Raw genomic sequence first — 16,620 nt, 5'->3', positions numbered from 1 at the left:
AATTAACCCTGAGGGTTTTTGGCTGGTGTCACTGGAACTGCCCTTTACGGAGAAAGACTACAGGGGAGCAGGTTGGAGGGGACACATCAGTGTGAGATGCCCACAGACACCTCACAGAGGTGGCACACGGCAGACAGGCAGCACTGGGAGGGGCCGGAGTCCACAGGCCGGACGCGTCTCATCAGGACAGGCCAAGGCCGAAGGTCCGAGACTGAGGGGAGCAGCGGCAGAGGGAGAGAACCGGAACCAAAGGGCAGCTGCCCGCGCCCGGGTGGCCCTCTGGGCGCGGCAGCATCTCACCGAAGGGAAACCTGAGCAGTCAGTAACCAGGCCGCCCAGTGCGGACCACAGCTGTGAGCTTAGACCCCAGTCTGCCCAGCCCCCAATGCAACAAGGCATCACTGCCCATAGACATGGAGAAAGTCACTTTTAATACAAATAGTGGCGTCCATCGACAGCGCTGGCTGCAGAGGAAAGACTTGCCAATGAGGAAGCGCCACAAGGAGGCAGGAAGAGGGGAAGGCAGGTGGGGGAAAGGCCCAGAAGGGGATGAACCCAGCCGGGCTGGCAAATCAGAGCCTATGCCCTGCTCCAGCCGCTGCGGGCGTTCTGCGGCCAGAGAGCTAAGGACGGTGCTCACGGTTTTAAATGGTGACATTTGAGGTGGTCATGGAAGCATCCACACAATATCTCAGTTTGCTGGTCAGCCACAGGCCTAAGGTATTTATTCCCTGGCTCTTTAGGGGACAGCTTGCCAGCTCCTGACCTAAGGAGATCTGAAAGAACAGAGTGCAGGAGGGCTTGGAAATAACACTCAGAACACTGGGGGCAGGATTCTTATGCCCTGATGATGAGACACGGAGCAGAAAGGTGCTTGTTCATGCTCCAGGGCTTGCTGCCAGCAGAGTGGAAGTCAGTGGAGAAAGCCCAGAGAAAAGCTGGGCCTCTACCACCAGGAGAACAGTGGCCACCTGAAGGTGTCCATCCTCGTGGAAGGCGAAAGGGCTACAAGCGTGGGCCAGCTAGACACTACCTACAGAGCATCCCCAGTCCCCCCGGCTCCTCCCCCAGCCGCTTGGCCACCCGCTCGCTCTGAGGGTCTCAAAGCCGCCACAGGGGCAGTGGGGCTGACCCTGACACAGGCCCTTCCTCCTGCCCCTGCACTGCAGCCCCTCACGCTGCCATGTCCCCACCGCTGCTCCACCCTAGACGCGGACCCGCGTGCAGTGGTTGTGCTGGGCACTTTTAGTGACCGGTGGTCACACCCCCACTACCCTTCATTCTCACCAGTCCTGCTAACTCCGGGCCATCAGGCTGGTTGGAAAGGGTTCACGTCCAGTCATTCTCCACTCGCTTTTCACTGTGTAGCTAGAATCATACGTATTTCTACTAGCCTGGACAGAGCACAGCTGTTGCTGCTGCTGAGTTGCTTCAGTCGTGTCCGACTCTGTGCGACCCCATAGACGGCAGCCCACCAGGCTCCCCCATCCCTGGGATTCTCCAGGCAAGAACACTGGAGAGGGATGCCATTTCCTTCTCCAACAGAGCACAGGGACCACCTGTATTCTGACTTCAACTTGATGTAGTGGCCCCACACCCAGACATTCATGCACACACACACACACATACACACATATACTTGAACACACACAGTCCTGAGAGCTCTGTCACTTGTTCCTGTGGGCAGAGGCTCCTCCCCAAGTTCAGAGACATCTCTTCCCAGCCAAGCTCTCCAATCTGATGTGCTCCCACCACCGTAAGCCAGGGCCCAGTGAAGAATCTGAGAGAAGGATCAGTCTAGAAACGATGACTGGATTAACACACCAGGCAATCCTTCAACTTTGGGTGAGAATTCAGTGAGCAAGTGCAAGGCATTCATCACTGGGCCTGCAAATATAGACTGTGACCTGATTATCTCAGCAAAACTCACTGCCTCATATCTTGGGGGACACTCTTACCCAGGAGAAAGCGGTATAAACAAGCAAGATGATGACTGCCCAGCACACTGCTGACAACTCCAATCAGCCGACCTGCACACCCAAACCCCTCTGCTGACCAGAGCTTTTCTGTGTGCTGAAAATGAGCCTTGAACCACCCAATTCCCAGTCTTCCGAAACCATTCAGGAGGAGGCCAGGCGGATTATAGAATGCGCCACGCACTTCTGTGGCACTTTGCTCCTTACCAAGCTCCATTCCACACCCACCTCAGTGCCCTGACTCTGTTGCCTAAGCTGCAGAGGGAACGACTGCATCTGGGGCAAAGGTGGCGTGGGGCGCTACTCACCGGCAGAAAGAACCAGTGGTCGCAAATCCCAGCAGAGCCCCAGCACCAAGGGACTGCACCTCTGAAACACTGGCTTGGGGAGCTACGCTTCAATTCCTATCACAACGTAGGTAGCATCAGAGTGGTTAGAAATATTTTGCTAAAAGAAAGCTCTTCATCAGCCATTTCCTCAATCGAGAGACCTATGAGCTGCTGTCTTTTGCATAAACTATCATGCAGAGATGAGGCAGTCTTAAGGAACTGACAGAAGACCTTTTAAAGTCAGAGAAAGTCTATTTCACTTGCCACTTTTTGTTTTTAACGCCAAAAGATGCATTTATTTGGGGTTTGTTGGACTGTAGCAGATCCAAGAAGCACTTGAACTGCGCTCTACCGGACTACAAAATGGGGCAAGTTTATTATGATTTTCCTTTTAGACTGACCTCCTCTATTTTTAGGTGTGGGCATAAGAGACACACAGGGCAAAAAACAAAGAACACACTTATAAGAGATAGATGACCAATTTGGAAAAGCTTGTTTTTGAGGTATGATTTCAAACCGCATTGCTGCGTGAGCAGAAACCTTAATGAAGGAAAGAAAGAATTTATTTCCCTCCCTCTCAGGAAGCCCATCAGGGCTGGTGCAGTGCTATCCAAGGTGCCAGTCCCTCTCCGTGCCTTCCCTCCAGGCTCCCCTGGATGGCTCTCGTCCTGCAGCCTGGCTGCCGAGCCCTGGACCCTCTGTGCTCGGAGCGGGCGAGCAGGGCGGCAGGCAATGGACAGAAGCTGGTCTGGCCACGTCTGTCCCCCTGGAAGAAACCCTGTCCAGACACTCCCATTTTAGCTCTCCCCGGTCCGGGTGAGTCACACACCCCACTTGAAAGCAAATGGTCTAGGAAGGTAACAATTTACCCGAGCGGCGACAACCTCAGGGGAAACCGAGTCCGCATTAGGAGAACGGACACTGGGTAGGGAACCAGGGTGTCTGGCTCAAGTGTCCAATCCAGCCCGACCCCAGTGACGAGTTCTCATTGGAAAGGATACTAGGGCAAGCTTTGGCAATTCCTCCGTTGTCACCAGCACCATTTACTGCGCAGTTCCTCAAAGAAACGTCTTGCAACTTGCTCAGCTGACTGTATGAAAAACACATAGTTCACATGGAGACATAAACATGCACGCTATCCACCGGCCCTTTAAAAAATTAAAAAGCGTTTTAGACACATAAAAAGGCACCAGAAATAACAGTATCCATCACCCAAATTAAGAAATAAAGCCTTACTGGGAGGAAAAAAAAAGAAAGCATTACAAAAATTATACACAACACTGAAATCCGCTCGAGTCCCTTTCCACTGCCCACTCCTCTCGTCCTCCACTCCCCACAGGGAACCAGGGACTGGGGTCAGCGCTGACTTACTCTTACGCGTTTCTTAATAGTTTTACTATTTTTTTTATAGTTTACTATTTTACTCTTCTAATAGTTTTACTATATTTCCATGTCCCTAAACAGCTATTGCAGTTTTGAATATTATAAAATGTGACATAAACGATAGGGTACGGCTTCCCTAGTGGCTCAGAGGGTAAAGTGTCTGTCTGCAGTTCAATCCCTGGGTCAGTAAGATCCCCGGGAGAAGGCAATGGCAACCCACTCCAGTACTCTTGCCTGGAAAATCCCATGGACGGAGGAGGCTGGTGGGCTACAGTCCATGGGGTCGCACACAGCTGGACATAACTGAGCGACTTCACTTTCATTTTCCTGTGACTAAGTTTCTCCCTCAACAATACCCTGTTCCGCACTGAGATGGGACTACATGGACACATGCTCTAGAATATACATGTTCACACCCATAGTCTGTCACCACAGACAGAGACCACAGTTCATTTATTTGTTCCTCTGGTGACAGGGAGGCTATTCCCAACAGTGTTAAAGGACACACTACTTCATACTTTTTGCACTCACGTGGCAAAATCTCTCTAGGGATACAGCCAGTGTGTGTATCTCTAGCCTTTTGAGATACTCTCAGAAGACACTTTTTAAAAAAATATATTTATTTATTTATTCCGCTGTGCTGGGTCTTTTCGTTTCAGCATGTGGGATCTAGTTCCCTGACCAGGGATCAAACCCCGGGCCCCCTGCACTGGGAGTGTAGTCCTAGCCACTGGACCACCAGGGAAGTCCCAGAAGACACTTTTTTAAGTGTCGAGAATCTGTGTTCTGTTCATTCAAAGAGCCCATGTGTTACAGCACCGGAGAGTGTTCAGAACACAGGGTCTGGAGCCAGACTGCCTGCGTTCAGTCCTGATTCCACCCCTCCTCTGGCTGTGGGTGTGTTACCATCTCTGCACCTCAGATGCCACATCCACACGCCCGTGATCATGGTGGCATTATTCACAATGGTCACATGTAAGCAAACCGAGTGCCCACTGACCAAGGAATAAAGTGCGGTTCATCCATACGATAGAGTATTATTCAGTCTTAAAAAGGAAGGAACAACATTTGTGAACCTGGAAGACATTACGCTATGTGAAAAAGGCCAGTCACCAAAGGACAAACACTACATGCCTGCATCTATATGAGGTACCTAGGTGAGGGTCAACTTCACAGACACAGAAGGAGAATGGGGGCTGCCACGGGCCGGGGGAGGGGGAGCGCAGCTGTTGTTTAAGGGCTGCAAGGTTTCAGTCTGGGGAGAAGAGAAGGTTCAGATGGACAGCGCTGCTGGTTACACAACAGTGGGAATGTACCTAATCCTACTGAACTATATACTTAGAGTTAAGATGGGGATTCCCCTGTTGGTGCAGTGGTTAAGAATCTGTCACGCAATTCAGGGCATGCAGGCTCAATCCCTGGTCCAGGAACTAAGATCCCACATGCCTCAGAGCAACTAAGCTTATGCATCACAACTGAGTCTGTATACAGCAACAAAAAGATCCCACATGCTGCAACTAAGACCCGATGCAGCCAAATTAAAAAAAAAAAAATGGTTAAGATGGTAAATTTTACATTATGTATATTTTACAACTTTGATATGCTATCATTTAGTGGCTCAGTATTTGTGAAACCCTCTGAATACAGTGTGACATACAGCAAGTCATTTTACAAGTATTTATAAAAGTAAACACAAAACTGACAGCCTCTGGGGGATACTAAGACCACCCTGCAAGGCGTGAGCTATTACAGTCACAGAAACTTGAGGGAAAGGTGGTGGCAAAGTTCTGGGGCATAGGCTGCCAAACTTTCTCAGTGCATGGGGCCCTTAGCATTTCAGCAACTTTCCGCAGTGCCCCGAGGCCAAAAGAAAATACCATTTACTAAGCAATTATTTATAAATAATTATAAACAAGTTTATAATTATTTATGTCCTGTCAAACGAGTGTCTGCTGGGCACTATACAACTTCTCAAACTCTGAAGTCTGAATGGAGCCCACCCCTCCTTTTCCTGTTCCATGATGATTTTCAGGAGATACAGGACTTGGTTTTCTTTCAGCACAAGAGTGACCCCAAACCCAGCTTTGCAGGTATGTGACACCATGGAAAGAGGAGGAACAGCGTGAAACTCAACTACCTGCAACTAGTAGTTCACACCATGTCCGGCAGACGTCATTGTTTCCCTCCAGAATGAAAACTATCGTGCTGGACCTGTGAGTTCCACGTGGTGCCTGGAAGCTTAGGGATCCAGGTCTCAATTCAGACCTCAGTCAGAGCACAGCCATCTCCAAAGAGAAACCATACACAGTGGCTATCATTTGGTTTTGCTTCCTCATTATAAGTCTTTTCTCAGTGCTGCAAACTCAAAGCTGGTCAGCTGGAATTATTAAGGAGATAATACAATGGCTTAAAGTTGAGGTTGAGCCGAGTGGTTAAGACTCCACACTCCCAATGCAGGGGGCACGGGTTGATCCCACGTAAGATCCCACGCACAGCACAGCAAGGCCAAATTAAAAAAAAAACAAAACCCAAGCATCACCCCAACAGTGATGCCTACCACCTGTTATTCCCAGAGTTCTAATAGTTCAGGTATTACTCTGGAAATGAGGAAACTGAAGCTTAGAAACCAAAGAAGCTCTAACTGGTGTCAGGACTAGAAAGAAAGTGGCTGAGCCAACATCTGAATCCAGCCTGACTGACTCCAACACTGGGTCCTTTTCAGAAAGACACTGCTAATTAGTGAACACGTAGATATGCAAGCAGTAGGTAGTCATTCACTAGAAAACTGAGTTATGCAGCTGTCCATAAACCAGGGGAGAAAAACCTATTGGCAATTTGTTAACACTCACAGTGCCCATGGTGTTCTCGGAAAGAGATCAACCAACAGGGGGAAAAGTACCTCTTCTGGTGTAAAAAAAAATTTTTAATCTTTCCATTTTAAATGGAAAAAATTAAGCAAAGAACTCTAACCCTATGAAGGATATAGTTCTGTCAGTGTTCGTCACTCATGTGTCTAACTCGTTAGGACTCCATCGATGGCAGCCCGCCAGGCTCCTCTGTCCGTGGAATTCTCCAGACAAGAATGCTAAAGTGAGTAGCCATTCCCTTCTCCAGGGGATCTTCCTGACCCAAGGATCAAACTCGGGTCTCCTGCACTGCAGGCAGATTCCTGACCATCTGAGCCACCAGGGAAGCCCCACAGTTCTTCTATAAATGAAGTTCTTTTATAAAGCAGAAATCATCCACATTCATTGTCTCTCAGTGGTGCATTAGTCATGACTCTTTCGTTCAATGTATATTTTCTAAATCCTCAACAATGAATGTATGTTGTTTGTCATTAACAGTCAAGTTACTGCTTTTTCAAAAATCTTGATTTCTTTTGTGTGTGTTTTTTTTTAATGCTAAAAACCAAGATATCGAGGAATGAATTTACTAGGAGTTCCTTCATGGTCTAGTGGTTAGGACTCTGGGCTCTCACAGTCATGGTCTAGGTTCAATTCCTGGTCAGGGAACTTAGATTCTGCAAGCCACATGGTGTAGCCAAAATTTAAAAGAAAAAAAAAATTTTTTTTTATTTTAAAAAAGGAAATGTATTTCCTCTTCAACCTTGTGCCCATGTGCAGTTAAATTCTGTATCATGTTTAAATCACCATAATAATAATGAGAATAAAAAGATAGCAAAGAATTTAATTTTGAACAGAATCACAGTTTAACTCTTTCAGAGACTAAAGGTGTCAATAGCAGCAAATCTACTCTCCAGAGTGGCCACCAGGGGTCACTACTAGGATGCCTCATCCAGGTCAGGGTCACACACCACAATGACCATCACTAAAGAAGTGCAACCTGGGAAGTCACACAAAACCACACAGTTGTGCATGGCTTTCTGTGAATATTAGCTTCCATTCGGTTCACATGGTGCATCAGAATAACACAATGAGGCTCTCTGCAGAGCATCACTGTGTTCAAAGAGTTTGAAAGTGCAGAGAAAGTTCAAACACAGCAGTTTCAAAATGCATTTAGTGCCCCTTAGACACAGTGTCAGACTTTATTTTTTTGGGCTCCAAAATCACTGCAGATGCTGATTGCAGCCATGAAATTAAAAGACGCTTGCTCCTTGGAAGGAAAGTTATGACCAACCTAGATAGCATATTAAAAAGCAGAGACATTACTTTGCCAACCAAGGTCCGTCTAGTCAAGGCTATGGTTTTTCCAGTGGTCATGCATGGATGTGAGAGTTGGACTGTGAAGAAAGCTGATCGCCAAAGAATCGATGCTTTTGAACTGTGAAGAGAAGACTCTTGAGAGTCCCTTGGACTGCAAGGAGATCCAACCAGTCCATTCTAAAGGAGATCAGTCCTGGGTGTTCATTGGAAGGACTGATACTAAAGCTGAAACTCCAATACTTTGGCCACCTCATGCGAAGAACTGACTCATCGGAAAAGACCCTGATGCTGGGAGGGATTGGGGGCAGGAGGAGAAGGGGGCGACAGAGGATGAGATGGCTGGATGGCATCACTGACTCGATGGACATGAGTTTGAGTGAACTCCAGGAGTTGGTAATGGACAGGGAGGCCTGGTGTGCTGCGATTCAGAGAGTCGCAAAGAGTTGGACACGACTGAGCGACTGAACTGAACTGAGACACAGTCACTTCGGGGCACACTTTAAAAGCAAGAGCCCATGGTATTCTGATCCAGTAGGTCTGGGATGGGACGCAGAATTTGGCATGTTTCAAAAGCAGCCCAGGTGATGAGGGTGTGCAGAGACGGGAACCACTGGGTTTTAGAAGGTGACATCCTGCTCCATGGCACGGAAAACAAAGTGGACTTCCGTTTCCATTCCTGACTCATCAAATGTCCAACCTGAGCTCCTTCGTAATTAGTCAATACAGTAGAGTATGGCATAAATAATAACGGGCAAGTCAATGTTTATCTTTCAATCTAGAAAAGTCCTGTGCTAAAATAAGAACTTTAATTTCCCCTAAATATTTAATCCTTGGATCCCTCTGATTGCAGTTTGGTGATCTGCAGGAAAGAGACCCGCTTGGGAGCAAAGTTCTCAGCACGGACACACAGTCAAGTGAACTTAAATCCTGAACGTGGATGAAACTGTCAAAGTCAGCTCTACGATTATCAGTTGCACTTACCTTTGCTGTTTTATAACAGAGTCAAAACCAATGGTTTCTACAGGTTTATTTCCAATTATAACAATCTGCTCTGTTTCCTCTTCCTTTGGTTCATCTTCTAGCACATAGCGGTTCTTAATTGCAGTGAGAAAGTCTACTCCAAAATTTACTTTGTTTGGACGAATGAAGGATCCGGCTGTTGGGTGCCTGGAAATGGAGATAAACAGAAGAGAGAGTATCATCGGTGGGGACATTTAAATAAGATCACACCCACAAAAATCCTTTATAAACTGTCAGTCTGCCACAAATGTAAAATGTCTGCATTTATAAATATATTAGCAAATAAAAGCAATTAAACAATTTTTAAAAAGAAGGAGAAAGCAAGTATCATCCACCAAGAATGGCCATAAGGCAATGTTCTGACGGTTTTCAAAATTTTCCTTATGCTAAAAAAGTAAAAACAGCATAAAAGGGAATATTTTTTTAAAAGTGTAATTGATACAATTGATCATAAAGTGTTGAGAGCTGATGCAAGCAGGTAAAATCCCAACAGACAAACAGATAAGAAATATAGAACAGATAATTCATAAAACAGGGAAGAGTATTAAAACCATGGGGAAAAGTTTCATCTTGCTAATGATTAAGAAATGCAAATTTGGGGCTTCCCTGGTGGCTCAGTGGTAAAGAATCCTCCTGCCAATGCAGGAGACAAGGGTTCGATCCCTGGTCTGGGAAGACCCCATATGCTTCAGGGCAACAAAGCCCAAGCTCCCCAACTCCTGAGCCTGTGCTCTAGAGCCCACATGCCACAACTATTAAAGCCTGCACACCGAGAGCCCACGCTCCACAGAAAGAGAAGCCACAGCAATGAGAAGCCCATGCACTATAACTGGAGAGGGCCTATCCCTCGCCGCCGCAACCAGAGAAGCAGCTCACAGCGTCACAAACACCCAGCACAGCCAAAAATGTAAAATTTAAAAAAAGTAAATTCAAAGAATGAAACTATTTTCAATAAAACTGGCAAAAAATAAAAGTCCTAACATTCAAAGACTGCAAGGTTGAGTTACAAGTTTGGTTGTATAATCATACTCCTGGGAATCTGTCAGCAGGCAATTATTTAAAAATAAAATAAAACTGCATTGACAAAGATTCTATATAATAGCATTTTTTATAACTGAGGAATTCTGGAAACCATAAAAATGTCCAGCTGGACAGGAACTATTAAGTAAACCAGATAGATAAGGTCATTAAGATATTCTAGCTGTAATACTTAAGAAAACTACTTACAGAATAATGCTGAGATTTCTAAAAACTGATCCAAACTGTACATGACACAACTACAGAAGAATCTTACCTATGGCTAGACAAAGATTGAATAAGGACACAAAGAAAAGAAAACATTTGTGGATAACAGGATTACGTACAAAATCTTTTAAATTATACCCTGAACTAAATGAAAGTTTAAATATGGGGATAAAATTAGAACATGAATATTCTATAGTCTACAGAAGTATAGGATATTTTACCATAATTTATATTTACCACCATTGATATATTTTATATAAATGTATATTTACCATAATTTTAAATTATAAAATTGTTTTATAGCAATTTTTAGCAATAATCTCTAGAAGAATTTAATAAAAATATTAATCATATTGCCATATGTAAGGACTATTGTCAGGCTTTTCAAGAGACTCAAAACAGATCTTCAGACACATTACATTTCACCATCAGCACTGGATCACGGCAACAAGACCTGTCAGGGAAATCCAAGTATGCCTGTAAAACAGCTGAAAATGGTTGTATCATTTGATCACATTTGAGAATAAATGATGAGATACACGAATTGCCAAAAATTGTACAATAAACACCATGCCCCTTAATGCGTACAGAAATCAAACTTCCCTAGAAATCACCATAATTAAAGGGGATGAAATACTTCTGACGATAAATTTTGTCAGTATAAACATATATACGTTTTTTTCTGGAATGTGGCGCTAGAGAGATTACCAGACTGGGAAAGGTATTTGTAACCCCAGAGTCAGAGGTGATGCCTCAGGCAAAAAGTGGCCCAGAGGTCGTGAGAACCCCAGAGAGGGCGGCGCCCCGTAAGGTAATGGAGACTGGACAATCGTGTCCAGGGCTTCTGGCCACAGCATCTAGCAACTGGAAAGTAACCCTGGAAGAAGTAGCTGGGGAGGGGCTGTGAGGCGGGTTCCAAACAGTGAGAGGAGGCTGGGCTTAGATTACTCTCATTCCGAGGAGTTTTATTGGAAAGGGGACATGTTTTAAGACAGGACAAGGCATGAAACTTACATGCTGATGAAGATAACCCTACAGAGAGGGGGAAACTGTTGATGCAGGAAATTAAATTCTCTGTTGCAGCAAAATCACATTCTGAATCTGTGTTGTCTGCTGGGGTATCGGAGGATCACTGTCTACCAGATGCTGCCGAGAAAATACTTCAGTTTTTTGTTTTCTCCCATGTTTTTTTCATTGTGGTAAAAGTCACATAATATAAAACATACTATTTTAACAAATTTAACTGTATATAACATTCACACTGCTGTATGGCTCTCACCATCACCCATCTCCCAGATTTTTCACCTTCCTAAACTTATATGCAGAGTACATCATGAGGAACGCTGGGCTGGAAGAAGCACGAGCTGGAATCAAGATTTCCGGGAGAAATATCAATAACCTCAGATATGCAGATGACACCACCCTTATGGCAGAAAGTGAAGAGGAACTAAAAAGCCTCTTGATGAAAGTGAAAGAGGAGAGTGAAAAAGTTGGCTTGAAGCTCAACATTCAGAAAACAAAGATCATGGCATCTGGTCCCATCACTTCATGGGAAATAGATGGAGAAACAGTGGGAACAGTGTCAGACTTTATTTTGGGGGGCTCCAAAATCACTGCAGATGCTGATTGCAGCCATGAAATTAAAAGACGCTTGCTCCTTGGAAGGAAAGTTATTACCAACCTAGATAGTATATTAAAAAGCAGAGACATTACTTTGCCAACCAAGGTCCATCTAGTCAAGGCTATGGCTTTTCCCATGGTCATGTATGGATGTGAGAGTTGGACTGTGAAGAAAGCTGATCGCCGAAGAATTGATGCTTTTGAACTGTGGTGCTGGAGAAGACTCTTGAGAGTCCCTTGGACTGCAAGGAGATCCAACCAGTCCATTCTAGAGGAGATCAATCCTGGGTGTTCGTTGGAAGGACTGATGCTAAAGCTGAAACTCCAATACTTTGGCCACCTCATGCGACGAGTTTACTCACTGGAAGAGCCTGATGCTGGGAGGGTTTGGGGGTGGGAGGAGACGGGGACGACAGAGAATGAGATGGCTGGATTGCATCACTGACTCGATGGACATGAGTTTGAGTGAACTCCGGGAGTTGGTGATGGACAGGGAGGCCTGGCGTGCTGTGATTCATGGGGTCGCAAAGAGTCGGACACAACTGAGCGACTGAACTGAACTGAAACTCTATCCCCATTAAACACTAACTCCCCACCCACTCCCATCCGGCCCCTGGCATCTACCAGTGTCCTTTCTGAGTCTATGAATTTGACTATTCTAGGTACCTCATATAAGTGAAATTAAACAGTATTTGTCCACTCCTAATTCAGATTGGGATGCAGAAATAATATTGCTTTAACTGTAGGAATTTAAGGGATTAAATTTGATAGAGTGACTGAAGAACTATGGATGGAGGTTTGTGACATTGTACAAAAGGCAGTGATCAAGACCATCCCAAGAAAAAGAAATGCAAAAAAGCAAACTGGTTGTTTGAAGAGGCCTTAAAAATAGCTGAGAAAAGAAGAGAAGCGAAAGGTAAAGGAGAAAAAGGAAAGATATACCCATTTGAATGCAGAATTCCAAAGAACAGCAAGGAGCGGTAAGAAAGCCTTCTTCAGTGATCAGTGCAAAGAAATAGAGGAAAACAACAGAATGGGAAAGACTAGAAATCTCTTCAAGAAAATTAGATACCAAAGGAATACTTCATGCAAAGATGGGCTTGATAAAGGACAGAAATGATATGGACCTAACAGAAGCAGAAGATATTGAATACACAGAAGAACTACACAAAAAAAAGATTTTCATGACCCAGATAACCACGATCATGTGATCACTCACTTGGAGCGATCCTGGAATGCGAAGTCAAGTGGGTCTTAGGGAGCATCACTACGAACAAAGCTAGTGGAGGTGATAGAATTCCAGTTGAGCTATTTCAAATCCTAAAAGATGATGTTAAAGTACTGCACTCAATATGCCAGAAAATCTGGAAAACTGAGCAGTAGCCACAGGACTGGGAAAGGTCAGTTTTCATTCCAATCCCAAAGACAGTCAATGCCAAAGAATGCTCAAACTACCGCACTATTGCACTCATCTCACACATTAGCAAAGTAATGCTCAAAATTCTCCAAGTGAGGCTTCAACAGTACATGAACCGAGAACTGCCGGGTGTTCAACTGGTTTTAGAACAGGCAGAGGAACCAGAGATCAAATTGCCAACATCTGCTGGATCATGGAAAAAGCAAGAGAGTTCCAGAAAAACATCTACTGCTGCTTTACTGATTATGCCGAAGCCATTGAATGTGCAGATCACAAACTGTGGAAAATTCTTGAAGAGATGGTAATACCAACCCACTTTACCTGGCTCCTGAGAAACCTGTATGCAGGTCAAGAAGCAACAGTTAGAACTGGACATGGAACAACAGACTCGTTCCAAATTGGGAAGGGAGTATGTCAAGGCTGTATACTGTCACCCTGCTTATTTAACTTATATGCAGAGTACATCATGAGAAATGGCCTGGCTGGATGAATCGCAAGCTGCAATCAAGATTGCTGGGAGAAATATCAATAACCTCAGATACACAGATGACACCACCCTATGGCAGAAAGTGAAGAACTAAAGAGCCTCTTGATGAAAGCCAAAGAGGAGAGTGAAAAAGTTGGCTTAAAACTCAACATTCAGAAAATGATCATGGCATCTGGTCCCATCACTTCTTGGCAAACAGATGGGGAAACAATGGAAACAGTGACAGACTTTATTTTTGGGGGGCTCTAAAATCACTGCAGATGGTGACTGCAGCCATGAAATTAAAAGACGCTTGCTCCTTGGAAGAAAAGTTATGACCAACCTAGACAGCATATTAAAAAGCAGAGACATTAGTTTGCCAACAAAGGTCCGTCTAGTCAAAGCTATGGCTTTTCCAGTGGTCATGTATGGATATGAGAGTTGAACTATAAAGAAAGCTGAGCGCTGAAGAGTTAATACTTTTGAACTGTGGTGTTGGAGAAAACTCTTGAGGGTCCCTTGGACTTCAAGGAGATCAAACTAGTCAATTCTAAAGGAAATCAGTCCTGAATATTCACTGGAAGGACTGATGTTGAAGCTGAAACTCCAATACTTTGGCCACCTGATGCAAAGAACTGACTACCTGGAAAAGACCCTGATGCTGGGAAAGATTGAAGGCAGGTGAAGGGGATGACAGAGGATGAGATGGTTGGATAGCATCACCAACTCAATGGACATGAGTTTGAGCAAGCTCTGGGAGTTGGTGATGGACAGGGAAGCCTGGCGTACTGCAGTCTATGGAGTCACAAAGAGTTGGACATGACTGATCGACTGAACTGAACTGTTAGAAAGGATCCTAGTGTGAAGAACACAGTTTTGTTTTAATAAAACACATTTCTATCACTTGGCTAAAGAGATTAAATGTAGCTAGCCTCATTTTTAAAGGTTCAAAGGAATCTACCTAAGAGATGATCTAATGCAGGACTTCTTAAACTCAACCCAACCAGTCAGTCACCTGGAAAGCTTATTAGAACCCACCCTGGGATGTACGCTCAGTGGGACTGGGCTGTGGCCGGGGGATTCTGATGCAGAGCGACCTCAGCTCCCACTTTAAGAAACTCATCTAATTCAATTCCCTTTCAGATGGAGATACTGGGATCACCATCGCAGAGGTACACGTGCTGTGCTTGTGTTAAGTAGCTTCAGTTATGTCCAACTCTTTGGAACGCCATGGACTGTGGGTCACCAGGCTCCTCCGTCCATGGGACTCTCCAGGCAAGAACACTGGAGTGGGTTGCTGTGCTCTCTCCCAGGGGACCTTCCATAGAGGTGCACAGCCAAGACCAAAAGTCGTGGCGCCCTGATGACTAGTGCACTATCCTTTCCTGCATCTGCCTCTACTCTCCTCACTGCCACAGAGTTTAAAAGAAGAGAGGCAAAAAGCAAAGGAGAAAAGGAAAGATATAAGCATCTGAATGCAGAGTTCCAAAGAATAGCAAGGAGAGATAAGAAAGACTTCCTCAGTGATCAATGCAAAGAAATAGAGAAAAACAACAGAATAGGAAAAACAAGAGATCTCTTCAAGAAAATTTGAGATTCCAAGGGAACATTTCATGCAAAGATGGGCTCGATAAAGGACATAAATGGTATGGACCTAACAGAAGCAGAAGATATTAAGAAGAGGTGGCAGGAATACACAGAAGAACTGTACAAAAAAGATCTTCACGACCAAGATAGTCACGATAACATGATCACTGACCTAGAGCCAGACATCTTGGAATGTGAAGTCAAGTGGGCCTTAGAAAGCATCACTACTAACAAAGCTAGTGGAGGTGATGGAATTCCAGTTGAGCTATTTCAAGTCTTGAAAGATGATGCTGTGAAAGTGCTGCACTCAATATGCCAGCAGATTTGGAAAACTCAGCAGTGGCCACAGGACTGGAAGAGGTCAGTCTTCATTCCAATCCCAAAGAAAGGCAATGCCAAAGAATGCTCAAACTACTACCACACAATTGCACTCATCTCACACGCTAGTAAAGTCATGCTCAAAATTCTCCAAGCCAGGCTTCAGCAGTATGTTAACCGTGAACTCCCAGATGTTCAAGCAGGTTTTAGAAAAGGCAGAGGCACCAGAGATCAAATTGCCAACATCTGCTGGATCATGGAGAAAGCAAGAGAGTTTCAGAAAAACATCTATTTCTGCTTCATTGACTATGCCAAAGCCTTTGACTGTGTCGATCACAATAAACTGTGGAACATTCTGAAAGAGATGGGAATACCAGACCACCTGACCTGCCTCTTGAGAAACCTGTATGCAGGTCAGGAAGCAACAGTTAGAACTGGACATGGAACAACAGACTGGTTCCAAATAGGAAAAGGTGTACGTCAAGGTTGCATATTGTCACCTTGCTTATTTAACTTATATGCAGAGTACATCATGAGGAATGCTGGGCTGGAAGAAGCACAAGCTGGAATCAAGATTGCTGGGAGAAATATCAATAACCTCAGATATGCAGATGACACTACCCTTATGGCAGAAAGTGAAGAGGAACTCAAAAGCCTCTTGATGAAAGTGAAAGAGGAGAGTGAAAAGGTTGGCTTGAAGCTCAACATTCAGAAAACAAAGATCATGGCATCTGGTCCTATCACTTCATGGGAAATAGATGGAAAAACAGTGGAAATAGTGTCAGACTTTATTTTTTGGGGCTCCAAAATCACTGCAGATGCTGATTGCAGCCATGAAATTAAAAGACGCTTGCTCCTTGGAAGGAAAGTTATGACCAACCTTGACAGTATATTAAAAAGCAGAGACATTACTTTGCCAACCAAGGTCCGTCTAGTCAAGGCAATGGTTTTTCCCGTGGTCATGTATGGATGTGAGAGTTGGACTGTGAAGAAGGCTGATCGCCGAAGAATTGATGCTTTTGAACCGTGGTGTTGGAGAAGACTCTTGAGAGTCCCTTATACTGCAAGGAGATCCAACCAGTCCATTCTAAAGGAG

At 44.8% G+C, this 16,620-nt stretch overlaps 1 protein-coding gene across 3 annotated transcripts in view; it reads right to left on the bottom strand.

The window, feature by feature from the left end:
* TBCE (tubulin folding cofactor E) overlaps positions 1–16,620 on the bottom strand; it is a 79,750-nt gene that overhangs the window by 13,023 nt on the left and 50,107 nt on the right. For all 3 annotated transcript variants that reach the window (XM_055425768.2, XM_055425769.2, XM_055425767.2), the window contains 2 exons: positions 8,833–9,018; positions 3,307–3,395 (listed from right to left, as the gene is read on the bottom strand). In XM_055425768.2, the coding sequence (XP_055281743.2) occupies positions 3,307–3,395; positions 8,833–9,018 (275 nt within the window). The remainder of the gene's footprint in view (positions 1–3,306; positions 3,396–8,832; positions 9,019–16,620) is intronic.

Source organism: Moschus berezovskii, chromosome 12, assembly GCF_049115385.1.
Source record: "Moschus berezovskii isolate FMDL1 chromosome 12, NW_MosBer_1.0, whole genome shotgun sequence".
NCBI lineage: Eukaryota > Metazoa > Chordata > Mammalia > Artiodactyla > Moschidae > Moschus > Moschus berezovskii.
This window is presented reverse-complemented; position numbering and strand designations above follow the sequence as displayed.